At 38.1% G+C, this 27,770-nt stretch overlaps 1 protein-coding gene across 2 annotated transcripts in view; it reads left to right on the top strand.

Moving 5' to 3' along the window:
• Positions 1–27,770, top strand: part of TRAPPC9 (trafficking protein particle complex subunit 9) — a 453,151-nt gene that overhangs the window by 194,916 nt on the left and 230,465 nt on the right. For both annotated transcript variants that reach the window (XM_082754768.1, XM_082754767.1), the window contains 2 exons: positions 1,678–1,831; positions 12,008–12,098. In XM_082754768.1, coding sequence (XP_082610894.1) covers positions 1,678–1,831; positions 12,008–12,098 — 245 coding nt within the window. The remainder of the gene's footprint in view (positions 1–1,677; positions 1,832–12,007; positions 12,099–27,770) is intronic.

The raw sequence follows: 27,770 nt of genomic DNA, 5'->3' as shown, positions 1-27,770 counted from the left end.
TTTTCCTTTTGGCGACATTTGGAATTGGTTTCCATCTTTGATATCTGCAGAAATAGAGAAAAGGAGGAATAGTAACCTTGGGTGTTTTGTGAAATGCCCTTCTCATACCCCTTCTTTGATAGTAGTTGAATTTCCTCATGAATGGTTTTAAAAAAATAGTTGCTTGGTCTTGTGTTTTCTTTAAGAGCAAAGTCATCTCAAGAGCAATATCTTTTAATTCTTCCCTAATTATTTTTCTATTTCAGACGATTCAGGAAATTAAAGCTGTTTTGGCAGCACACTATATTAGATCCGCTATAACCACATTTCATGTGATGTGAGCTGCTCTAAATTCCCTTTTATATTAGATTAGTGATTCTAGTTTAACATATAAGTATTTAGTATGCATTATAGCATAATATATTTAATTTAATTTGCTTTTATGCCTCACCATACATTTAATAAAGCAATTATTTAACCATTTGCTACTGATGAATTAGACTATGATACTGAAATCAATATCGCCTGTAATTCATTAACATACATTAGGCAGGATTCAAGTATCTTCTCAAAGGAAAAGGGAAGGGTCATATTTGAGCCCTAGTGCTGACATCGTTTGGTCATTCCTTCCTGACTTTTGTAAGGAAAAATTCCAAGGAAAAATGGAGGAAATGGGCTTGTAAAACCAGTGAAGTACACATGACTTTCTAAGTGTGTTAGTTTTTGTGTCAGGACACACTTCTATATAGAATCATAGAATCAGTGAGGTCGGAAAAGACCTCCAAGATCATCTGGTCCAACCATCTCCTACCACCGATATAACCCACTAAACTATGTCCCTAAGCACCAGGCCCAACCTTTCCTTGAACACCCCCAGGGATGGTGACTCCACCACCTCCCTGGGCAACCCGTCCCAGTGCCTGACTGCTCTTGCTGAGCAGAAATGTCTCCTCATTTCCAACCTGAACCTCCCCTGGCACAACTTGAGGCCATTCCCTTGGGTCCTATCACTGGTTACCTGTGAGAAGAGGCCGACCCCCAGCTCCCCACACCTTCCTTTCAGACAGTTGCAGAGAGCAATGAGGTCTGCCCTGAGCCTCCTCTTCTCCAGCCCAAACACCCCCAGTTCCCTCAGCCGCTCCTCACAGGACTTGTGCTCCAGGCCCTTCTCCATCTTTGTGGCCCTTCTCTGGACACGCTGCAGGGCCTCGATGTCCTTCTTGTAGTGAGGGGCCCAAAACTGAACACAGCACTTCACTTGTGTATAGGTTGAGATTAATAAATAACTTTTAATAGTACGTTCATCAGCATTTGGCCCAATTTTGTTGCTTTTTTAGCACCTGTTAAGCACACCAGGAGCATTTACACACCAAGACTAAAGGCAGATGGACACCTGCACAGCCACAGTGAGTTGCAACAGCAAAACAGCTAACTTCTGCACTACTCACAAAGGCATTAAGATGCTAATTGATGATTTTTTTTTTTTTAATCTTATGATCTTGAATGGACACACTTCTGTTTTCATTAGCATAAATCATGGGGGTTATCAGTCCATAGGCCACATGCCCGCGAAACAAATACAGTATAATATTGTAGTGCTTGGTTTTACAATGCTCTGCCTTTTCTGCAGAGGTAATATTTGTAAAATTGTCATAGTGAGACTCCTTTTTTCCCCTCTTTCTTTTCCTTTTGTTACAGTATGGCTATCCAAGTTGACAAGTTCAATTTTGAGAGCTTCCCCGAATCTCCTGCTGATGGGACACAGTTTGCAAACGAAAAGCAGCTGGAAGAAGAAAGACAACAGGCAAAAGGTCTGGAGATTAACAGCAAGCTGGATATTTGCTGGAAAATTATATCCTTTCATAAATACTTGCTTTAAAAATACGTAAATAGATGCCCTATGACATCTTATTTTATAATTCAACTCACTTTATAGCAGTGTTACTGAAAAGAAAAGTAATTAGAACGATGAAGCTTGTAATAATTATAGACTGTTTAAGGTTAATTGTGCTGTATATTATTTAGATGGTATTTGGGTCTTACTCTAATGGCTTTGCCTGAATCATTGAGCCTGCCACAAACCCTATGTGTTTCTCCTAACATTTAGGGAACTGAGGAAGCATAGTTAGGGTTGATGAGTAGTAGTTTCATAGGGTCAAATTTTTCTATGCTCTTCCCCACACCATGTAAGGGAATCATAAAGAGAGATGTGAAGCTGGTTTAATGAGGTTTCATATATTTAATTAAATATGAGCAAATCAGAACACATTAGAATAATTTATTTCCAAGTCCTTTAATAGATGCCGTTGTATATCTTATCTTGGGTAGCTGTTTTAAGGCTTAGAAAGGACTTCAGTGATGACTTAGTCATCTTAAACATCAAATCCTCCTAATCGTTCTAAATGCAGTAGAATATTCCCTCATTATTAATAATAAGAATTTACATTAAGAAGCTTTCATATACGTTCAGTTTAGAGTGAAAACAAACCAATGGTGTTTCTGTAACTTACATTACTTCCCTAACTCTAAATGCTTTGCTTGTCAGAAATACGCTTTTTCATGATTGTCATCAGGGAAACATTCTCTGCAGCCAACAGCCCCCCCAGCCATGTGTTGATACTCGGCATCCTTCAGGAGATTTATGTTTTTCACTCAGATCATCCTCACATTAGTGTGATAATGGCTGGCAGGAAATGAGAGAAGAGTGGCAGTCAAATCATGGTTTATCTTTAGGGATGTCTTTTTGTGCTTTTAATTGTACTTTTATCTAGTGATCTGAAATGATTTTTTTCTATTCCTCATTATTAAGGCGGCACAAAGCCATACAGGATTAGTCAAAGGCAAAACTTGAGATATAAATGAGATTCCTAGTGCCTAGTTCCATCCAGACTCCCCAGGCAACATCTCAGAAAGAATTCCATTTATGCAAAAATGTCAATATTTAATCAGAACTCACTTAGAAAATTTCTCTGTTATGGAAAGATATAAATATTCTTTGATAGCATAGTTGAATTCTTATGTCGGAATTGAGTGCATAGTTTTAATAATTTTGTCAGGGTGTAAAACTACATTCTCATTCATTTCTGTTGCTGAGCAACACTGTTTACATCCATGCTGTGTTCTGTATTTGAACCCAACTCTCGATACCCAAACCATCATGGCTGGCATGTAAATCTGCCCTTAGAAAACTAAGAGAATAACAAGTGAATTCTCTGTGTTAAATTCAGTGCAAGCTTTAGTTTCTGTGCTCTTAAGATTTATTATGAATGTTTAGTTTGTTCCTAGAACCAAAGCTATTCTGACCTAAGGTACTGAATTACACACATGTATGCTTAAAAATTCTTGAAGAAATGTTTGTGTTGTTTTCATAGAATCACAGAATGGTTCAGGTTGGAAGGGACCTTAAAGCCCATCTAGTCCCAACCCCTTGCCATGGGCAGGGACACCTCCCACCAGCCCAGGTTGCCCAAAGCCCCATCCAGCCTGGCCTTGAGCACCTCCAGGGATGGGGCACCCACAGCTTCTCTGGGCAGCCTGTGCCAGGGCCTCACCACCCTCTGAGTGAAGAATTTCCTCCTAATCTCTAATGTAAATCTTCTCTCTTTTAGTTTAAAACCATTCCCCTTTGTCCTGTCATTATCTTTCTGAGCAAAAAGTTGCTCTCCATTTCTATTATACGCCTCCTTTAAGTATTGAAAAGCTGCAGTAAGATCACCCCGGAGCCTTCTCAGCCTTCTTTAGGCTGAACATCCTCATCTCTCTCAGCCTTTTTCTACAGGAGAGGTGCTCCAGCCTTCTGATCAACCTTGTGGCCCTCCTCTGGACCCTCTCTTAGCACATCCGCGTCCTTCTTGTGCTGGGGGCCCCAGCCCTGGATGCAGCACTCCAGGTGGGGCTTCACAAGGGCAGAGTACAGGAGGACAATCCCCTCCCTACCCTGCTGCCCACCCTTCTGGTGATGAAGCCCAGGATGCAGTTGGCCTTCTGGGCTGCAAGCACACACTGCTGGCTTGTGTCAAGCCTTTTGTCCACCAGAACCCCCAAGTCCTTCTCTGCAGGGCTGCTCTCAATGAGTTCTTCTCCCAGGCTGTACTCCTGTCTGGGATTGCCCCAAAACATTTAGGTGTAAACAGGTGAAAAAAAACGTAAAAAATAAACCAACAAACAATTCTCCTCACACTTCTGCTAAATTTGAGAAACTTAATTTCTCACATTTATGAGCCAGCTGTCCTTCCACCAGACTAATTTGATGCTGGCCAGCAGATCTTATTTCAGACACACTTGTGGAAAGATAAGCTAAGAAATGGACAGATAGCTTAACTGTGTAAGCTTTGTTTTCCTTCAGAGGCCTGCGGCGAAGAGATAAAAAGTATTTGCAGAAATGCAAAGGGATATAGTTGTTTTTATTCCTTACTAGAGAAGGAGTTCTTGCAAAAGCCTTTAGAAAGGTAAGAAAAAGCAATCTCTTTGGTATCTGCCATTATTGAACTACGTTGAACTCTCCGGCTAATCTTTCTGTGCTAAACATATGCATGAGAATATAAGTATGCTTTAGGGAACACAGTTCAGACTTTTTTTTTACAAGCAGTCTTGTATTGTTTACGAGGGAGGGGGTATATTATTTAATTTATTAGATATGAATAAAAACTGATGTGTGCTTCTGTGAATACAGCAAAGTGGAAAAATGAGTTGCCATGGTTAGAATTTGAGAGATTCAGTGTTCGTAAGTAACCACAGAAAAGTTGGTAAGCGTCTCCTGTGTCAAGTGTTTTTATATTTTAAATATAATTAGATATGTGGTAGAAATGGTTTCAGATTTAAATGTGTGGATGCCTTTGAATAGAGTGGAATAGCTCAGTTGGAAGGGACCTACAAAGATCATCAAGTCCAGCTGCCCTGGTGCAGCTTCCTGCCATTCTCATGTGTCCAACTTTGTTGCCCTCCTCTCCTTGCTTTCAAGGACCTTTTGTTCAGGATGTAGCGAAAAATTATACAGAACCCCTGTAGGGCCAAAAATAGTTCCCAAATAATGAGGACTTCAAGTTGCGTCTGAATGTCTTGAGGAGCATCAGGAATATCTTCCAGTATGAAAAGCACATTTTATTCATTGAAATATTCATTGAAATATTTTATTCATTGAAATATAAAATACATTTTATTCATTGAAATATTCAGGGTTTCGAGTGATGTTTTTTTTTTTTTTCAGTGCTTCATTTGTGAAAGTATTGTAACGCTTGATCAATTATTATATATTTTTGGAGGGCTGAAGGCAGGAGGTAAAGACAACACGGCGGTATATTATTCAGTGTAACCTCTGTACATTTTTGATAGAATGAAAATTAGTCAGAAAATAGACCTTCTTCTGTGAAAGCTTACTGCCATGCCGTTTCAATTAAGAAAAATTCTGAAGTAATTTAATTTAGAGTGTCATTGAGATTATAGGTGTATTGAGATAATTTAAATTAAGAACACGCTGTCTTGTTTTTTAGCATCTGGTAGATGGCATCTGGTATCAGCTTAACAACCAAGGTTTGTTGTTTTAACACAGGATTCGAACAGATGGAGTACATGTAGTATTAAGGTGGCTAATATTTTCAACTTATGCTTCTCTTCATGTTTTCTAAATATTTTTAAACAAAATTTATGTTTTCTGCAAGGAACTTCTATGCATTCTGTCTTAAGGATCTAGGCATCTGTACTAAGAGTTCTTTAAAGGTTTTAGAGTGCTATATCTGTTGCTGAGTGCTGTGTCTTTTTATGTTCATACCGCTACTCTGTACCTGGTTTCTTCAAACCCTTGAGCTAAGAAATGTCACTTCTGCCATGTGGAAGATGAAGGGTAGGTTAAATTTCTCTTTGTGCTCTTTACCACAGTCCTTGTTAGACCCACCATTGACTATTGCTCGTCAGGATATTGGATTAATCTCTACCAGCTACGTTTTGACTGAAGAAATTAGGATATGTTCAGACTCATTTCAGAGAATTTGGTCATTTTCAAGTGATCCTTGTTTTCAGAAAAACACATGAGAATTTATCAATGTTCAGCTGGCTGAAGGGATTTTTTGTAGGGATCACTGAAAGGTTTGCCTAGGGGCAACTTCGCTAACCATCAAGAGGTTATTTATGCTTTAGTTTTATATCTAGTGTTTTTTGGCATAATTTGCTGCTGTGTTTTGAGTGGTGTATCTCCATCCTGTAGTGCTGGGTGCTTCTTCTCAACCCTCTCCTGATCAAGTAAGGTAAGAACACCTTTGCCAGCAGCCTGGCTGGTCTACTGAACTTGGCTTTAAGCTTGGTACTTCACGGGATGGACACCAAAGGCTCTAAAATAGTGGGAGAACAACAGAGAAGAGACAAGCATGTGTGGGAGAATGTGGATGCCTGAATTGCCGAGATGTGGAAATACCTTGGAGGGCAAGGATGTCACTCAGAGCATTCTTGACAAGGTTGGGTTGGAGTTGGTCTTGACAAGTTGATTGGAGCAACCCTACTGATTTCAACAACAACGAAGGAAATTCTTGCAGCTGGAGTGGAGCTATTCTGTGCATCAATATAGGCTAGAAATGAGATGGCTAGAAAAAAAGAACATTGGGTTCTGCTGGACATCATCATATATGGGTCAGTGTTGCACTCGTGTATTGATGAAGGCTCACTCTGTTCTGTCCGGCACAGGTGAGAGTATAGCCAGCAAGTCAAGATAAATGACTGTTATCAACCCCTTGGCACTTCTGTGTCTGCACTTGGAATACTTTGTACTGTTTTGATGTTTGAGTGTGATGGAGATACTGAAAATATGATGTAGGAGGCCACCAACATGATGAGGGAGCTGTAGCACACAAGGTGCAAGAAGAAGCTGAGAAAAATGGCCTCTTGGGCCTCCAGTTGATGATACTGAAAAATTCAGGACAAGGCCTTGAACAACCTGATATAATTTTGATGTTTTCCACCCTTTGAGCATAGACTCAGACAGTAACCTCTAAATCTGGCTTCCATTTTGTGATTTGCACAGCCACGCGGTGGAAAATTCCTCTTCCTGCCCCCGTCTCCTGCTTCTCCCAGGTTTGTTTTCAGACTGAGAAAATTTCTGATCTTCCTAAGAAAAAAATGCTGTTTCAGTGAAATGAGACGGTAAAGTTTTGGATTCACATTGATAAAAACATCTGGGACCTCACACTAGCAGCCTTTACAAATGAAACTTCCAGTGCTACCTTAAATATCAAGCTCCCTTTTTAACTTTTCCAATAGTTAGACTTCTTTTTTTTTTTTTTTCTTTTTTTTTTTTTTCAGCATTAATTTCTGTGATTTATATGAAGCCTGTCCTATTTTAAATGTTTTCTTACAGGTTTTGAAATTGCAGCCTATGTCTCCTCCGATTTTTCTTTTCTATATTTAAACCTAATTGCCAGCTTTTTTTTTTTTTTTGTCTTTTTCTTCAAACCACATTTTCTTTCCGTCGCATTGCTATGTTTTTCTCAATATGTGGAATCCAAAGCTGGAAGCAATACTTCAGGTGAGGCTTCTCATGAAATAAAAGCTGCATCTTCCATGTTTCAGAAGCAATGCTTGCTCTGAGAATAACATGTTTTCTTTTCCAAGTGTCCTATATCTGATTGATTTTGAGTATATAGTTCCACCTGAATAATTATTCCCAACTTCCCTTTATGAATTTGTTGACTCCTTCCAATTCATACTTGGAACTTTTCTTCCTTCAATTTCACCTAACTGATTTTTAAAAGTCCCACTCATTCATTAGGTTTCTGAACACTGACATCTTTTCCAAATACATCAATTTTATGAATGTGTTTGTATTTCATCATCTAAGTAGCCAATCAAAATTTTGAAATGATTATGTATTGGACAGAAACTTGAGTCATCTCATTTGATATGCTGTCTGGGTTTGACAGCAAACCCCTGGTAACTGTTACTGAAATTTACTTTTCTATTTGTCTGTTCTGACTTCATCTTGATCATAATTATGAATTGCCAGTTAGGGGAATATTGCATGTTGTGGCATTTTTAAATCATTATAGATAGATTTCCTAAGAAAAACTTTATTTGAATGGAGCTTTACATTCCCATACAGCTTCTTAGCATCAGCAATTGTTTGCAATAGTAACTTTTAAATTTAGGTACCTTAATAACTGCATGTAATTAGTCTTAGTAATAAAATACCACAATAATAGTACAGCAGAAAGCTTAAAATATGACTAAGGCTACTGCTATAAGTAAACTGTGTTCATTAATCATTTAAATCTGTTTTTCATTAGTATAATCTTATTTATGAACATTTGCTAATTTGTTTATGATCGTGAGCATGCTCCCACCTGTATTTATTTGCAAAAGAACTCAGAAATATGTTAGTGAAAATAAATCTTTGTAGAAGGATGCAAGGTGTGGAGTGCTGCATAGCAGAGAGAAGAAAAGTCAGTAATTTTAATACAGAAATGGTTTTTAAAACTCTCTTGTATTTTTAAGCTGCAGGTTTTAGGTAACAATGCGGAGTTATAAATGGAGGCACCCAACCACACATTAGGCAACGAAGTTGGTATAAAAATCTAACGTTTTCCTAGGGGAAATAACCAATTCATTTGATTGTCATTCATGTTTTTAGTATGAAACAGTTTACATCATACACAATCTGTTGTTGCTAAAAAAAACAACATGAAATGAAGGTGTCTACTCTGTAAAATTATTATTATTTTTTTTTCCTCAATAGTATCTGGTTGTTGTGTGTTCATTGCATCCGAGGCCCACATTGAAACTCTTTTTCTTGGCCAAGAGACAAAGTCTTGAATTGCCAAACGTGAGTAGTTGCAGCGGAAACTGGAAGTCATCTGTTTCATTCCAGGCTGATGCGTGTGCTGTTAAAAACAAAGAATTTGCTCTTAGAATTGAAGCATTTCAAAATGGGACTGCTATGGAACAGCAAGTTTCTGATCACTGTGGCAGGTCACGAAAATGTGTGGAGGCTTATTTAGGGAGATTTAATCTACAAAGTCAGACTTCAACAGCCTGTACTTCTGTTTATCTGAGCATTTTTTTTTCAATGACTTTTGCATTCTAGATCATGACCTTGTCATTCATCAGGTTGCACTTTGAGCAAAGAGTGGAACCAGCTGATTTGCTTTAATTGGCAACCAAAGGCTTGAAATTCAGTGCTCTACGTGCCCGCTAGGCATGCTCAGACCATCCCACCACACCGAGTTTCTTTGTGATTCTTCAGTGATTTTTGTCTTTGAGGCTGCCTGGCAGCAGAGTTTTACCTGGTCTGGGTATTTAGGGAACTTTGTGGTCAAGATCTTAGGTGCCTGTTAAAAACTAAGCACTTTGGGGATTTGCTGCCAAGGGAAAGCACATTTTCTGAATCAGTTTGTGCAACTTGGACATCAGTATTGTATTTGAGTCTATTTTGTCCTGAAGACAAAATGGATTAGGGAATAATTGAGGTTGGAAGGAACTTCTCCAGGTCTGGTAGAACACCATGCCCTGCAACGTGTGTCTGTTGCCCCTCTTCGTACTACTGTGTTCCTCCAAGAAGAGTCTGGCTCCATCTTCTCTATACTCTCCCACTATGGCACAGAGCAGTAAAATTTCTTTTTAGGCTTTCTTCTCTTCTCGAGACTACACAAACCCTGTTCTCTCAGCTTTTTATGTCGTGTGCTCCAGCACTCTATAATCATCTGGGCATTGCTCCAGGGAACTTGATCCAGTATTTTGGTGTCTTTTACCAGGAAACAAAAACTGGACATGGGGGTTAAAAAGTGTGTAAAGGTAATTTTTATTAGTTGATATGCATATATATATTTAAATCGTTGTACATATTTGCCAGAGGGTGGGAACAATGACCTAAACATAGACTTTCTTCTGAATATTGTACTCACCTGGAGGAACTTCCCATATTTTTATTGGTCTGTTGCAGAAGTATCACGTACATGGCAAAATATTCTGCATCGAGTTGAACAGGTTGTTGGCTATAGAAATAATCTGTGGTGGCTGTAGAAATAATCTGTGGATGTGTTGAATTTGAAATTGCAAAAATGTGTTTTCCTTATGAATACATGGATCTGTTTTGATAGCATTTACCAACAATAAACTTTGGAGAATCACCTTTTTTATAGTCATTTCATAATGGTATCTGAGGCATTAAGCTTTCCATGGAGCTTTAAGCAGTAAAAATTTGTAATATTCCAGGCACCACTGTGAGCCAGTTGTAAGTAAATTACAGTTAAGTTAGCTTAACATTACGGGTAATGGCAACCGCTCTGTTTTAAAACTTCTTTAAAATACTGCCTTTTTATTAGTGCTTTCCCTTGCTTGCATTCCTTAGATTAAAGATGTGATAACAGAATTATTTATCTGCTGCGTCTATAAAGCCCTCCAAATATGTATTCTCTATCTCACAGTTTGGTTTATGGCAATTATTCTGTTGTGCTGGTGGCCTGGCTTTTATTTTTCAGCAGCGATGTTTTTCTGAGGTGGCAGTCTGCTGTCCTGAACTTTCCAAATAGGTGGGTTTCTGCAATGTTGTTTATAGCTTTTCAAATTCTTCTGGTAAGATTTGTGATTTCTTTTTTTAGTCTGAGGTTTCAAGATTATTATTTTTTTTGAACCTTCTGAAGAATACATAATTTTATGTCCTGTGGTAGAAATTAGTTGTTTTCAGTACCTGTTAATTTTCTTTTAAATGACTCAGATGAGAACATACTTCATCAGTCTGATGATGAGCCACCCTTTTCAGAGTTTTGCAGAAAAAGAACTGATGGCTTTAAGGAGTTGTTTATAAAAATTCATAGATTTTTCTATCTTTCTTTATCCATTTGTGGGAAAAATGGCTCCAGTTCTTTTTGGAGTAGTTGGATAAAGCCTCGAGGCATCTTCCTGGGAGTTCAGCCTGTAAGGATGTTGGGACAGCACTTCACATCTGGTTATTATGTTTGGATAAGGAGAATTTTTGAGAAGCTTATGTGCTGAGCCCTGCTTGCTCCACGTCCACTTCTTCCTGAAGGTGAAATACCTGAAGGGAGGGCACAAAGAAGGTGATGCCTCTCAGCTGACCTGAGACAGGAGCTTTTTGCGGTACAAAATTGTGCCAAAGCCAGTCAGTGCAACTCTGGCTAAATACAAAGTGGTTCTAATGTTTGTATGTCCTTCAAGGCCCTTTGAATTCAGTGGTCTTCTGAAATCAGAGAATTAGGAAAAAAAAATCCAGTGCTCTTTGACTTAAGTTTCCTGATGCACCCCATTATATAGATATCATTTTAGTATATTATTTATAATTATTATTATGAATTCATTTAAATGGAAAATGATACCTTTGTGTTCCATTGGTTTTGAAGCCCTTTAAATGCAGAGATTCTCTTTTTCCCAACAGGTGATTTCAGTTCTCAGCTGTCCTTAGAGTAAGAATATATTTTCTCATTTCAGTCTGAGCTTGTCACTGGGTTCATACAGGACTGAGTAGAAGGGAAGCTTGCAGGTTACATGCCCGTGTGATTCTGGTTTGATGTTTGCCCTTCGTAAAATCATTGACTGGCTCAGGTTGGAAGAGACCTTAAATATTAAATAATGACATTGTCACTAAATTCTCTACCCTTCCTCGTATGGCCACAGAACTTGCACCAAGCCAATATTCAAAACTGACCTACCCCACATTTGTTCTGGTTTGTATTTTATCTCTTTTTGTTTCCAAATTGTTCTTGTCATTTTGAATTATGAACCTGCACCACATACTTACAGATTCTGCATTTTTCCAGATTTTTTTCCCCTTGTGCTGTACTATTGTTCAGACACTTTTTACCTTTGCATATTTATATTTAATGCTCCTCAGTGGAATTAAATTTTTATATTCCAGAGATACAAATTGCTCTAATTATTATTGTTAGCCAATTTACTGACTAATACGACCAAATATAAAACTTGAGCCTTTAATGAATCTTGAAGTTGCAGTTTTGATTTCCAGTAATAAAATTTGTGCGTGCTACATGCTCTTTTTCTCTCTGAATCAAAGTTTTCCTTAATTCTAATTTACCCTTCCTTGAAGCGTGAAGGAGAAGCAAGTGTGGAAGGCGTTCTCAATCAACTGGTCCTGGAGCATCTACAGCTGGCTCCTCTCCAGTGGGGTGAGTAATGTCAAAATCTACTGATGATCTCGTCTGAGGACGTACTGGTTTGTAATTTCTGGCTGCATGAGAATGGTAATGTTTTCATTTTCTGGTACTCTGTGATACAGAAGAATCTGCTAGGATTTTTTTTTTCCTTTAGATGTTTTGCTTAGCTGAATATAACCGTAAAATTTATATCAATTTTATTTTAAGTATCGCTGTTCAGTGATGGTGTATATGAAACCTGAGCATGCACTTTTTCCTGTAATTTGTGGTCTGAGTTGTTTTGCAGGAGAGGTGGCTGCTGCTTAAATTTTCTCTTTGCCTGACAGTATGTGTTTTTAAAGTAATTTCTCTGAAACGTTTTCATATGGAATTGCGATATTATTTGTGGTATATTTCTCACCATAATCTAGACGTTTGCATTAGTATCTTTTCTAGTAATCTTAGTAAATCTTAACTTTGTATTTACAGTGATGTTCCACCAGCTAAATATTTAATTGATTTAATTTTGAAGAGGTGTGATAATTTGGCATGTGTCTGAGGTTCTCAACAAGGCTTGTGTAGAGATTTTGGGATGTGGGGTGTTTTATCCCCAACTCTTCTATTGCAATGATCGGTTACAGAAGAAGTGCTGTGTTTGTAAGAAAACTGTTTTCAAAGTCTTTGTTTGAAAAGCAAATTTAACTCTGTGCTCCTTGTTCTAATTAATTTGATGACTCATAGGGGACCCCTTTTAAGGTGCAATGGTCCATCAGCATTGTCTGAGCTAATTATTTAAACTTAAAAGACCCCAAATCCTATTATTTGCATACATTTATTCTTTCAGATTTTTTTTTTCAAGCATGCAGACCATCGTCTACTCATATGTCAAAATGTGTATGCACCTGATATATCGATAAGAAGGCTAAAACTGGTAGTATTTTGAATCTGGTGTGTTGCAAACATGTTGAACTTCAAGCATCTGTCTCTGAAACCATGCTTACCTGGCAGCTGTTCTTCAGAGGATTCAAAGATTTGGTAACACTTGCTTGAATGTCTGTCTTTGGTGATTTGGTCCTCATCAGTAAAACAGGCAGCTTGTGTTGGATGTTGTCATCTCAGGTCACTTGGGAGTCATCTTAGTTCTACCGAGTGCCGTTGACCTTCAACAGGTTTGTAGTCTGGGCTCTGGGCTTGGAAATCTTTCCTTGGCATTTTTGCACAGGAGATTATCTTAAGGATGAATTCCTCTTCTTCTTCTTCTTCATTATTTTTCTTGGTTTTCTTTTAGTTTTCAGTTAACTGCCAAAGTCTACTAGCGTCTAAGTCAAAGAGACTTTTAGAAGCATAGGGCTGTGTTTGCTAATCCTGCCTAAATGGTGATTTTCATTGATATTTTGATGAATTATTCAGGAATCATGAATGTAGCACCGATTTACAATAAAATCCAGTTGCCTGTGCAGTTGGTAATTTCTCATGTGGTTGCTTAATTCAGTTAGAGTTGCAGTTGCTGTAGTTGTGAGAACATACGAACACCAACCAACACTCCATGATGTTCTCTGTCTCATACCTGTAAAATCTGATTTTACTTGAAAACAAAACAAAACAAAAAAGAAAATAAAAAGCAATGGAGAAATTTCAGTTTCAACTCTAACTTCCCATATTCAGTAGCTGAATCTTTGCTACCTGGTTTCACCACCTTGTGGCCAGGTAAACCTACCTTTAGTCCTCCTGAGGAAAGCTACTGGGGTCCTTCAGAAAGACCATGGCATTGGCAGGGTAATTTTGATTTTATTAGTGTATGGGATGGAGGAGGAATTAAAAGTTTGTCTTTTGGTTTGGGAAGTGGAATAGCAAGAATTTGTTGGAATGTCTGGACAATCAAAAATGTGTATGTGTACACATCTTTAGGCAATGTGACACATTGTCCTTCAGACTCTAAATTTTAGCCAGATTATGTTTCCTACTCAGCTGTTAGAGGCATAGGAAAGTGTTTCAAATCGTCATCAAAGACGCAATGCACATTTTGTTTTCCTGTTTTTTTTTTTTTTTTTTTTTCTCCTTTCGCTTTGAAGTGATAGAAACAGTGTTTGTGCTTTCGTGTGGTTTATTATAGACCTTAACTATCTTGTACAAATCCGCTTTTTTTAGTGGTGGTGGTCTGTGCTGAATACCAATATTGAGATAATCTTATGCAAGCTGTCTTAAACGTTCTTTGACCGTTACCATTGCTACTTAAAGACCTGTCATCTTAATACGTATAATTAAAGCAGCAGTATTTTACAAATGTTCTTTTATCATCCTGCCTCTCTGATTTTTTTTTTGATGTTACTGATAAGTTACTTTTAAGAATAATGTAATATGGCAGTGTCGGCCACTTGAATTTCTTTCCTCTTAATCATCATCCTGTTTGTAGTCAGAACCTCGCTTTGCTCTAAGCTTTGCTTTTCTGTAAGAAAGATGAACTTGTGTTTTAATATAAACACTCTTCATATTAGCCATCATTGTAATACAGCCTTTGAATATATTGGCTAAGAAATGTTGCCTTCGTGTTGTATAAAGAAATTGATCCTATGATTACTCAAAGCTTTTCCTATATTGATGGTTACACTGAAGGGTTTACTTTATTATAAGGGCTCACACTGAAACACGAATGAATATTTAACACGGTTTTGATTTAAAAAAATGGCTGGCTCTTGTTCAAAATTATAAAAGCTGGACTTCAAAATTTATTTTAAATTTGATGTAATTTATATTAGAGTTAACACTACATTTCTAAAATTATAAAAGCATATTGAAATAATTTTTCATGTAAACTTGACAGTCCTGTCTTTGTTTCACCAAAGGCAAGGCAAAGAATAAAATTAAAAGTTAGTGGCGGTGAAGTTTTGGTCTAAGGGTCAGAAGTCAGCTCTGAGAGTTGTCAAATGGAGGAAAAAAGTGGCTCTTAGTGGACAGTGTGGGTTGTGATTTCATATGATTAAATGACCGGGGAAGGGAACAGTATTTAAAACATAAGGAATCGTAAAAAAGAAAATATGTCAAAGGCTAGAGAGGGAGAGTTCTTAATGTGTTGTTAAAATTGATTTTAAGATTTAGGACATCTCCGTAAAATGAAGTTGTCTATTAGCAAGGTTAGTAAATCACACGTAATTGAAAAACATGATCTTGCTCAACACCAGCAAGTTCAATGTTCTCTAAAATTTATGACATATTTTCTTTTTATTGCTGGGCAACAAACCAAGTGTAGGAATAGATGTGGTTTTAAGGTGCATATATTAATATGATCAAATCAAGGAAACATAGCCTGCAAAGTTTAATGAGAAGAACCAAGACTCTTCCAAGGCGTACATATGTCATGCAAGTCCTGGGGTTTGATTTGCAAACGATCAGATGGAGGCAATTGTAATTGCTTGCAGTGAGATATTTTTTCGATCTGTATTTGATTTATGTTGCTACGTTTTGCAAGCAAGCAAAATTTGGAGACCAAACACTTATCAGTTTGATGGTACTCTTCTGCGTTGTATAGGGAAATAATCATAGGTACGAATGCCATACACAAAATGTTGTTACTGAAGTTGAAATAGACTGAATTTGAAATGGGCTTTTGATTGAACCTGGAATAGGTTGGACCCAGGATATTCCTGCATTCAGATTTGACAACCACATCTAAAGGGAGAGGTTCCCAACTTTTTGCATGCTGTACATAAATTTCACAACTGAAAGTTTTTTGCAATTCTCCTCCTTTGTAAAGCAAAAGAAACTGAACTTCTGTTGCTGGCTGCAACCACAGGGTGAAGATGTTTTTCCTGATGGCCCTCATACATGATAGAGTGAAGATTTATCAGAGAAGTTTGATTTAGGAATTTAGAATTGCAGACAAATCTTGAAGTGCTGCACGTCATAATATATAGGGCAAACATTTAGCTTTTCCTTCCCTGTAGAAACTGGCTGAATAACTGAAAACCAATGATTATAAATAAGCTATAAAGGCTGTATTTGCAATAATATTCTAGGAACCATGTGATGATTGAGCATCACCGCAGGCAAAATCCAGAAATACCTTTTGCTTTCATACATTCTTTTATTTCATTTGCTCATTTCATTCATTCTTCACTTCTTACTTTCTAATAAATAGGAATTTCAAGACAGCTGGTAACAATTCCTTTAATTTTATACACCTTTTCACAGTGCAATATATTTCATTTTCATGTTATTGAAGGGAAAACTAACAATATTGCTGTTAAATGTTGTTTCCAGATCAGAATTAAGGAAAGTGGTGGTTGATAGCCAAAGTCTTAGTTATTTACATATAGGTGGAGTATACTACATTTTGTTGTGGGCCCAGAATAAATTGTTGGTTTACTTGCATCATGCAGGCATGTTGTGCTTACAGGAAACTCAAAAAGTCAGAACTGAAGGATGGTGTTAAATTGTCCCTTGCAAGTAGTTAGCATCAAGAGGAAAGGTAGATTTTAAAGTATGTTGATGTGTTTTATGAGGATGCAGTCCACAACAGCTTGTTTGGAAGTTCTGTCTGGTGATGTTTCACAAAACATCCTACAAAGTATTACTTTTTAAAGAAATTATCTCAATAACATATTGTTTGTTTTAAAGAGCATCAAATTAGAATAATTTTTCACAGCTTATGTATTTAATGGATCTTAAAATTAATTACTGAAGCTACTCGCCCATTTTATTTTGTATTTTCCAGTCTGACCTTAGACCATAATTAAATCTTCCTTTCCACAGTTTATGTGATTAACTCCGAGATTGCAGCAGTGTCAAATCTCCATGTCCTGAATACAGAGGAAAACATTTTGAAGTATTTGTCAGTGAGTAGATGAGGAAGTCGTACATCCTTAGCCTGTGTCCTGGATGCTATCTTGACATCCTGACAGTTTGTTCCTCCTCCAAGAACTCACTTAAAAAGAGCCAGATCTCTGCAGACGTGATTACTGCTAACAGTTTGGGTTTAGTTGGGGCAGTCCTACAACATTGCTCATCCTCCATCTTTGAATCACATCTTGGTATTTGTTAAAAGAATAGTTTTAAGAGGGAACTGCAAGGAAGCAGTTTTCCTTTCTCTTTTAATACACAAATCACTCATTATCACAGGATCATGTGGATTACGTAGGGATAAACTTGGGAATATGGAGAGATCGGGTGGGTATATCAGGGTCCGTCCTTCAAAAATATCACAGTTATTATTCTAGTCATTTATTAAACTAAAATACTCTTAAATGTTTTGTACTTCAGAATTACAGCAGGCTGGCTATTACCATCAGAAGTTAAGTTGAAACCAAGAAAACGGTAGCCAGAAAATTTGAAGAGAAAGTTGTCTATGAGAGAGAGAATCGCAGTGTGATTCATAGCAAGGCAGAAACCGAGAAACAGTTGGGTGGTAAATGAATTTCACTAGGTAACCAACCTTTCTCATCCATTTAGAAAAACCTTCAGGTTTTTCATTTTTATTTTTAAGAATTAAGAGAGGTGGGAACACTTTCGTATCTTAACAGCTTGTGTGCAGGCTGCTTTGGAGGATATTTTGGCAATGTCAAATAAGCAACATGCTTTAGTTACTGGGAGGTGTTAAGGGACTGGGGTAGTACATTGAAAAAAAAAGGACTAACTTGATAAAACTAGGGCATCTGGCACAAAAGTAACATTCTCACATGTCAAAACATGCTATTGTGTGAAATGCTAGGAATCAGCTGTTGCTTCTAATTCTTACCAAAGCCTTGGTTACTCTAAACTGAGGGGAAAAACTTGCAGAGAAAGGGTTTCAGACATAACTTGCCTAGTAGCGATTTCAAAGAAAAGGTACTAAGAATAAAGAGAGCACCAAAAGGTGAAAATAAATGAACAAAACCTCCTAGATTGGGTAGAGAGCCAGTGGTTACATCCTTCTTGGGTTTCTGAAGGAACTGGTAGCTGGAGCTGCAGGCCCAGAATTTCTATCAAAGCAGGGAGAAGAGGCTGGAAGGGAAAAGGAGTAATAAATACTAATGGAGTTGTCTAAGCACTGGTCTAGGACCATTCTTTTACGACTTTGCCAGTGTGAACTGATAGTGATTTTTGCTTTAAAAAAAAAAGAAAAAGGAAAAAAAAGACGAGGAAGAAGAACATACTGATGAAATATGCTGTTGGCTCAAAGACAAGCACCGCAGTCTCTTCAAAAAGATCAGGCTACCACGCAGGAATCAATAGATAATCTCAAAAATCAAAGCACCATAACCAAAATGGATGAAATGTAAGTCCAGAAAGGAAGATTATCTGTTCTGAGCCCAATAACACAGAAATCTGCTCGAAGTTCAGCTGTCTGAAGTGACTGGAGAGGGATTGATTGAGTGTAGCTCTGAGCTACCAGCGTGATTCAGCTGTGAGGAAAGGTGCATGGGATGTCTGCACAAGTCTCTAATGAAACCTCCCATGGGAAGCTTCTTACGGACGAGCTCTAATCAAACCAGAGCAGGAAAAAGTAAAGTTTTGGAGGCGATCAAATAATGAAGACTTATTGTTGGGTTTACGATTATGGGGTTATGTTACCACACCGAACAAAATCTGCTCAGATACCGAGTTGAGTAAATCTGGCAGGTGGATTCTGTGTTCCCTACTCAAACATCTGAGACGGTCTTTCTTGCTTTGAACTCCACTTTCTCTGATACTGATTCTTTAATTTATCAAAATCAGGGTATAGGAAATAAGTGGAATTGCTGGAAATCTGTCAGAGGACCAGGTTGCAAGGAGGGGAAGAAATTGCTGAAATCAGGCAACTTTTGGCATAAGAACAAACTGAATAGTACCCGTCTGTTAATAAATGCAGTTTATTTATTTATTTTTTTAATTTTTAAGATGCTTAAGGATTTTAATACAATTTTAGAGCAGGAATACTGGCAGAGAGGAAACTACCAGATGATGGTATTTGATCAGATATGAAAAGGAAGGTGAAACCCAGAACTTTGTGGCACACACACCTAATACCTTTTGTTACAGTGAGTTAAGTGACTTACTTTGTTTTCAGTATTTCATTTTACAAAACCTTATTGTCTTTTTAAAGAAAAAAAAAAAAAAAGGCATACATAGGTTACTTCTTTGTAGGAATATTGCTTATGAGATTGCAGTTAAGCCATAACAGGTGATTGAGGAATACCGTAAGGATGATAAATTGTTGCACAGTCAGAGCAAGGTGCTTAATTTTCTAGGTACTGTTAGAAGCAAATTGAATAATAGATTAATTGAACATGCAAATTAAAAAATGAAAAGCTATTGAAATAATCAAGAAAATGGGTTATATTTCCAAAAAGAGGTTCAAAGACAATTATAAGGAAGAAGATTGAAAGGACAAAGAAGCTGGCTTGTAAAGCAGTCAGTGAAAAGTATCACTGAATCTGCAGAGAAATAGATTTCTATTACTTTGATGGACACAGAAGATACCATTTGAATAAAATTCAGAAAAATATAGTTCAGCTTGTGGACAATTAACAAAGAATAAAGGAAAAAAAGATCAGAAGATGTATGTATGAACAAGAGAGGCAAGAAAGATGCTTTGATCAGGCAGGATTTTAATTACCCAGCAATTAAATGAATTGTACAGTTAAGTGTGCAGAGAATGAGAAATGAAAAATAAGCTGATTCTACAATCAGGAATATTCTGAATAGCCTATGTAGGACAGGTTCAACACGTAATTGGTTTCGGGCAGTAAGCAGGAAAGGAAGCCTTGTTCCAGAAGGCATACGCTCAGCTTTCCTTATCTAGCTTCTGGTTTTATTCAGCTTTTATTTCTCTTTAAAAAATAAATCATTCGCTTGGAACCGAATGGCATGAGTGCTGTAAAATGAAAGCAGTCTTTTCACTGACTACCCTGGACTTAGATGAGACTCTTTTACGGAAAAAGGGCGTCCTTTGACTGGATTATGACATCTTCTGAGGAGAAGCTGTAGCTTAGAAGTTCATAGTTTAACAAATTCAATGGAAGCCTTTTCTTTTATTTTTGTATTTTGCTAAAAGTATTTGCATTTGGGCACACCCCCCCACACCCTTAATGTGTTTTGACCCTTTACTTAAGGGCAGCTTGGTCTATGATCAGTAGAAATTTTCTGGGGAACAGACGATCTGGGGGGAGGCAAGGTGGTTTAATTTGCATTGCTCATTCTGAAGTAGTCCCTCATTTCATCAAGGAAGCAGAAGTGAATTAATGACTTTAAAGAACATAAATCCACCTCAATAAGCCTTGTAATGCTGAAATTAATAGCTTCCAACTGTCAAAACCTCAACAGTACGAGCATAAGACTAGAACAGACAGATTTGTATGAGGAAATACAAGCTTTGACTGAAGTCCTCTCTTTTTCATTTTCTCTCTTCTTCTCATTTATAGTGTTTTTTTTTTTTTTCTTTCTCTCAAAATCGGCTGCTAATTGTCTCTTTTCTAGCTTAAGAGATTTGTTTTTCTGTCTCTTTTTTCTCCATTTCTTTCTTAGCCTGTTCTTTCTCCCCATCGTCTCTTTGCTAAAATGGTGTTGAAACTTTGTGATTTTACTTTTGTTTTTATTTTATATACCTGACCTTTGTATTAAGTCATCATAATGTATATATATATATATATACATATTACAGTTTTAGGCAAGGAAGAGGTTACTTTGATTTGATTGATTTGAATAATTAACTTGATTCTTACGAAGGAAGCCAAGCAAAAAGAAAAACCATCCCAAGCTATGATTGTATACTCAGTAGTGATCTTATTTTACTCTGCATTTCCCTATCAAGCAAAAATTCAGACTCACTGCAGTAGCATTTTTGATTACCTTTGGATACATTAGAAAAAAGTTACAGAAAGAGATGGTTTTTTTTGTTCTTGTTGCAGTTTTTAATTTTACTGTATAAAAGAGCTGAGCAAATGTCTTCTGCAGTATGGCTGCAGTAAGGGCTTTCATCAAAAGACACTGTATTTGTTTTCTGTTATTCATTACATTTCAAGTGGTGTCATAGAAAATTGTGGCTCAATGGTGTCAGACATGTACAGAGTTGTTACAGAACTTTCATATCAAGGCCAGAGACAAGAGATGAAATAAGGAAGAGTCTTAATTAAAAATGTTAGTAGTATATAGAAAGGGTGAAATGGCTCGGCAGTGTCTGGAATTACACAGAGAGAAATAATTGGTTGCCTCATGTGAAAACTTCAGGGAAAAAAAAGGCAGCAGCAGCAGCAATCCTCAATAATTAAAAGAAGTGTCAAGGGATAATTACATTTCTGTGCTTTGATAAACAGTCAAGTGTCAGTTATCTGTATCAACGGTGGGGTTGAGTTATTCAAGCTAAAGGAAAAGTGCAGGTATTAAAAGCATTGGAAACCTTAAGTGAAAAACTTCAGAGCAGAAACAGAGGCCACCAGCCCCAAATGTTTCTGCCTGGAAGCCTTTGAACAGCACTCCCAAGCTGTGGGAGCGTTAGTGAATTTATTATGGTGGGACGTGAGGGCTCAGAGCTGCAACCGAGCTCCAGCCAAGCACTGCTGTGCTGGGGACATTGGCAGCAGGGCTTCTCAGCGGGGTCTTTGCCTTCCTCACACTCGGATGGGTAGGTGGGGTAAAATACGATGTTACACCTATATATCATGTAATTTGGATTCATTGGCCCTCCCAATTACTGCATCCCTGCTTGCTTTTCTATCACACTTTTCCCCATATATCCTTCACCTGCAGAAAGAAAACACGTTTTTTTTTTTTTTTTTTTTGCAAAGAATTGTGAACTAGTGGTTGTGAAACAAAGAAAAGGAAAAATGAGTGATAAATGTAGTCAAAGGTTTGAGATTAGATGAAAATAAGACCAGTAAACAGCAGTCAGTTGGAGTGAACATGCTGAACTTTGCCTGCTTAAAGAGGCAAAATGACCACTTCTGCTTTCCCAGTGACTATAATTTCTTATAACTTGTTGGAGCAACCAGCGAGTTTGTGAACGTCTGTTCCTAATGAAGGTATTAATCAGCAGTGCTCTCACTATTTGCTATTTATTTGCTATTTATTCTTGTTAACTGTTAGGATGTATTTGAAATAAATTATTTCTGTTTATGGGTACTTAACAGATCGGGATTTGTATTGCCTGCATGTTTTTTGAATTAATATCATAACATGAAATATACATCTCGATGTTATTTAATTCAGAAGTAGATTGCAGAAAGTGTCTCAGAGTAATGTTGTTTGGAGAGCCTTTTATAAACTTATCGAGCTGCATCTCAGAACCATACTGTGAGTAGGAATTTCAAGATTAAATTTATTTGTGACTCATTTCCAGCCCTTTTGTTCTCATGTCAATAATGTTCTTTAGTTTAAATAGCTTTTCTCAGTCTCTGAAGTTTGCCCTTTTTTACTCTAGCTTTTTATTTGGTGCATTTCAAGACAGCAGTCAGGACTACCTCTCCTAGTCTCCTTGATAGCACAGTGCTATTTTATCGCCTGTCTCACGGTCATTTCAGTAGCCTTTATCTGTGTCTGTTGCAAAATATATATATATTTTTTTCCTGAGATCTGCATGACAAGACTAGCTCTTCAGAAGGATCATTCCTGACATACATCCTTAATGATCTCTACCTTAAAAAAGTAAACATGCTTTCCTTTTCAAGATTATCTATCGTTATCCTATTAGTTGCTGGAATTGTAATGAATATTTAGTGTTTCACAGAACATGATGTAGGCTATTCAGACCAGCATTGCCTCCCTCACAAATGTTAGTTTGAAATTGGTGAAGATGGAGCAAATCCAGCCTGTTAAACCTTCTGGCACTTTTCAAAGTTTATGTACTAAGATCAATGTGAATTTTGTTGATATCCTGCTACAACGCAGTGATCAGCAAGTGGCTGCAGTCTCCTCTAGCCTAACGGGATCTTCAATGTTTAAGATGGATAATAATGTAATTCCTCTGAGTAAATACGAAATAATTAAACCGCCAAAACTTTCAGAGGAACATTTTAATTCCATTTTGCGCTTTGGCTACTTAACTTCCTAATCAATGCTATAGTAAAGCAGTATCTGGACTTATTTCTGTCAGAGATGAATGCAGTGCTACGAAAAAGTGTCTATATTTCAGGCATTGTAAGGTTTATGAATTGATTTCAAATTCCTTTGTCACCAGCATTTTTCATCCCTTAGTCTTCCTTAGCAAACCCGGGCAGATGCTCCATGGCTGACAAGTGAGAGCTGGATTGATGCCTGCAGCTCCACTGCTAAAGAGTCAGATATATAACAACTTCTTTCCTATTATCTTGACTAGCGTTCTGAGTGACAAAATGGCATTTGTCTATCCAGGTGACTTGTGTTGTCCTTCAAAGCATGGAATCAAACACGTGTTTCGTGCAGTGTTGCTTCCCAAGCGCTTGGTTTTGCTAGCTGGACGTTCAGCAATTGTTAGAAAACCCACATATATGTAGGAGTTTCAAGTAATAGGTTAGTTTTTGTTGTAACTAAGCTTTTCTTCATATTCACATGCAAAATCTTAGAAATCAAAATGTATAGGATGTCCTTGCCCAGGTGTTGGCAGGGGGGCTGCAGGGCCTCTGTGGGCAGAGGCCAGGGCTGCCCGGTGCTGGACACGGCCCCATGGAGGGCCCAGCTGAGCCCAGCACCAAACTGGTGGTGCCTCAGGGAAAACAGATTTCCAAAAGGGCAGAGCGGGCACAGGCCAAGGAGGAGGCCCAGGGCGAGGGAGAAGCAGCAGAGGGCCCAGGCCCCAGGAGGAGGAGGGCAGGAGGGGCTCCAGGCCCACAGGCAGCAGGGATTCCCCGGCAGCCCTGCAGAGCCCCCGCTGGAGCAGATCTCCACCCTGCAGCCCAGGGAGGGCCACGGGTGAGGAGGAAGGGGCTGCCGAGAGGGGCTGGGGGGGCTGCGTGCAGCCCCCACCCCCTCCCACCCCCTCCCACCCCCTCCCACCCCCTCCCACCCCCTCCCATCCCATCCCATCCCATCCCATCCCATCCCATCCCATCCCATCCCATCCCAACCCAACCCATCCCCTTGCTAGGTGCGAAGGGTGAGGTGAAGGGGGACGTTGGGACTGGGAAAGGTGGCAGGTGGAAAGTAGTATTCTGTCTTGTTTCTTACTGTCCAAATCTACTTCAATTGGTATAAAACAAAATCACTCTTCCCCAAGTGGTTCATATTACTCATGACAGTGATTGATGTCTCTACCTTTATCTCAACCCACAAGGTTTTTCATCCTTTTTTTCCCCCTAGTCCTGTTGAGGAGGGGCAGGGAGACAGTGCTTGGGTGACATCTGACAACAGCCTACCAAAGCATGTTACTTCAATTTCTTGATATTCTTCAATTTTTGCCTTTCTGAGATGCAGTAATGTAGTCCATGCAGTTCTTCGGAGCCAATAATACTCAGAAGTCTCTGCAGAAGGAGTAAACACCAGACAAAGACTAAAATATATATATATATATAAAATGCTAGCTTGATGCAAGACAAGGAATGAAAACGAGAAGTTCAGGACTGTTTACTTGTGAGAAATGTTTTGGCTTTCTGGCTGTCACAGCGCATAGTTTTGGAGCAGGACGTCCATTCAGAAAGCTGCACACAACTCAGCCAAGTGAAAATGGGAGGAGGTGGACGAGCCCTGTGCTATGGGGCAATGCATGCCTGCTAGGGAAGGCAGCCGTAACGAGGTTAGAGATGATAATGTGGAAACTGTTCTTCAAAAGGCAGAGTGGCACACAATCAAACTCTGTTATTTTGAGTGTTTGAAAAAAAAATCAGCTACTTGATTGTCAGGCCAAACCTTCCCAGGTTTTCTTCTCTTACTGTAATAAATTGTTTGGAAAACAATATATTGTGTGAGATTAAGAACAGCTCTGAAGTACTGTATAGCATCTCTCTTAATCATCCTTGTTCCTTCTAAGGTATCTTTTGCATTGGTGCTGGCAGTTTGGTAATAATCCAGAAGCATTACCTAATTTATGGAAAAGGCCACAGAGGGCATTTACCCTTATCCTATACCTGGAGTTTTAGTCTGCAAAACTGTGGATGCCATACACTGTGCCATCAACGAACCTTTAAACGAATTAATTTGGATAGTCCTATGATACGAACTCACCATGGAGTTGCTGCATGGGTACATTTAAAGATGAAGGGACCGGTGCTGTGCAGAAACCCAGACATTTCATTTGGCCGAGGAACTATGTTTTATTTACATCCCGCTCTCTGTTACTCATTTATTTATTTATTTATTTTCATTAAAGTTCAAGCTAGCAGCATGCATATTCCCAGTAGGCGAGTCTTCCAGATATCATTGAGTAGCACTGTTGATACCGAACCTTGCAGTGATGAAGTCTTTGAACTACCTTGGGGAAGAAGCTTTAAACTCAAATAGTGTAGTGATGACTCCTATACTTTTCATGACATGCTATAATCTAGAGAGGAGGCTGTAACGAAGGGCTCTTCTATAGATAATGCTAAAGAAACAGGAGATGTAAGTGCAGGTTCAAATATTTTCTCTGCTGAAGTGGAATTGCCCTGAGCATTTCTCTAGAAATTAAATCTCAGTACATAGTATCTGGCAATTAATAGCAAATCAAAACTGTTTTATATGCGGTGATTAGTCAGTCTTTAATTGTCATTACTTCGTGTTCTGATGGCAAACTGAGTTTATTCAAGTTTGTAAACACTGAAATAAATAGAAGTAAAGATTTTGTTCAGTAATAATTTTACTGTTGTATAATAATGTCTAGGTGAAAAGTCACTTGGGATTCTTTGTATTTTGAAAATGAATCCGAGTCATTTTTGCTATTCATTAAGCAGTGCTCTCCTGCTCCATCATAAATAATAAATGCTATGATGGGAAGACTCATCACTTGTTAGTGAAATTTGAATATCAGCAAGTAAGTTAATAGATACAAATAAAAAGCAAGCTAATGTCATCACAAAATATCTTAAAACATTTCTAAAGCTGTAGCATGAATGTCAGGCTTGGATACCATCTTCTGCCTAGGAAAGTGGAAATTAATCAAAATTATCTAGAGCTGTTTCCTGTTTTTTTTTTTTTTTTTTTTTTTTCTTTTTTCTGTTCCCCATTCAAACCAGCCATAATTGGCACGGATAAAGAATATTTAATTATATGTGCTTGCCCACGAAACCGGGTGATTTTCAAATGTTTGGAGAAGCTTATTCTGTAAGATCCCATGATGCCAGGAATAGCTTCGTAGTTCTTCCTTTCAACCACCGTTAGGAGTGGATCTTCATTATGGAAAGCTGAGGCATTATAAGTAGATATCCCTTGATACCTCCATCTCCCAAAATCCCAAACCCCATCCCACCCCATAACACCCCTCACACACATCCCCTGCGTTCTCTACCCCCATTTCTGGGGTCGGATATCTGAGAACATTTATGGGAGATAATGGGGATTTAAAAAGATGGTGCTGTAAGAAGAAATGCATCTTTCATTCTCCTTTCTCCCCATCCTCTCTAAGTCAGTGTTCCGTGTGCGGAGGTCTCTTCATGAAGACAAATCACGTTTGTGAATTTATGTGGATTAAAATATTTCCAAGATGTGTACATTCAAGTATTAAAGGCTCTGTTGGGTGCCTGAAAGTAACAACCGCACTAGGAAATTTATATTTTACCCCGCTAATTGTTGGAAAATATGAACCCTTGATTGGTAGGCAATTAGAAGTGTAACATTCTGTTAAACATATCACACAGCATATGGCATGTTAGTAGCAAATCCTCTAATTTGAAATGAAAAAACTATGTAGTTCTGCATATTAGAAATTTTTGCTGGGGATCAAAATTTGCCATTTGTCTAAATATCAGAGGGGAAACATGCATCCGTAGTTATTTTTGCCTTCTATATTTGGTTTGTTGTATTAAATTTCTGTTCTCTAACAATAAACAAATATCAAAGTGGGAAACCCGCAAAGTATTTAACTGTGCCATTAGTTCCAACTAAATCAAACTGTGCCTTTTGTTAAATAAATAAATACTGAATTACCTTACAATGTGTGCTTTAATGCAAACAGATTAGAAACGCTGAGGGAAAAACATCTTTGCACGGCCACAGAACTAAAATTCAGAGGACTGGAGGTTGAGTTTATTGGGATGCATCGATGGGCGATCTAATGGTGCAATGTTTTGTCAATTGAAGTCATACAAGAGGGCCGTAGATGGCCACAGAATAACAGATAAACCTCAGTGGTCTGAAGACTTGATACGTGTTCTAGGCTTTTGATATATATTCTCTTATCAGTCTTCCTTAGTGTTGTGTTTTGGGGCCTTTTGGGATAATATTGTGAACAAGTTGTCCCAAGCGAACCTTCTGCTTGTGGTCAAATTCCTCGTATGGTTCCAGAACTAGCACTAGAAAATGCTACCCCCGTTTATAAGACTAATTGTAAATGATGCTAATTGTAGGCATGGTTTATTGACAGATGGCTTGGGAGTGCAGGTTAGGATGGGAGCAAGTAAACCACATCCAAGAACAGAACGGTTTCCTTTCCCTGTGCTTGTGTGGGGTTACTGCGTGTTTCCAGGTGCCGTTAATCTCGGAGGGGATTGCATTTCACTGATTGACTGCTTATACACCCCAATTTTAGTGCGTGTCGGGGGAGTTGAAGAGATCTTTGGATCCTTCAGAAGTGTGTTTGTTAACAGGGTACTTGACAAGCTTGTTATCTCCAAGAATTGGAAGTGCTAAATTTGTGTCACGATTAGCAAGTAA

The sequence above is a fragment of the Aythya marila genome (genome assembly GCF_965140915.1).
Source record: "Aythya marila genome assembly, chromosome: 2".
In the NCBI taxonomy this organism is placed as follows: domain Eukaryota; kingdom Metazoa; phylum Chordata; class Aves; order Anseriformes; family Anatidae; genus Aythya; species Aythya marila.
Note: the sequence above shows the minus strand (reverse complement) of the source record. Positions and strands in the feature narration are given on the sequence as shown.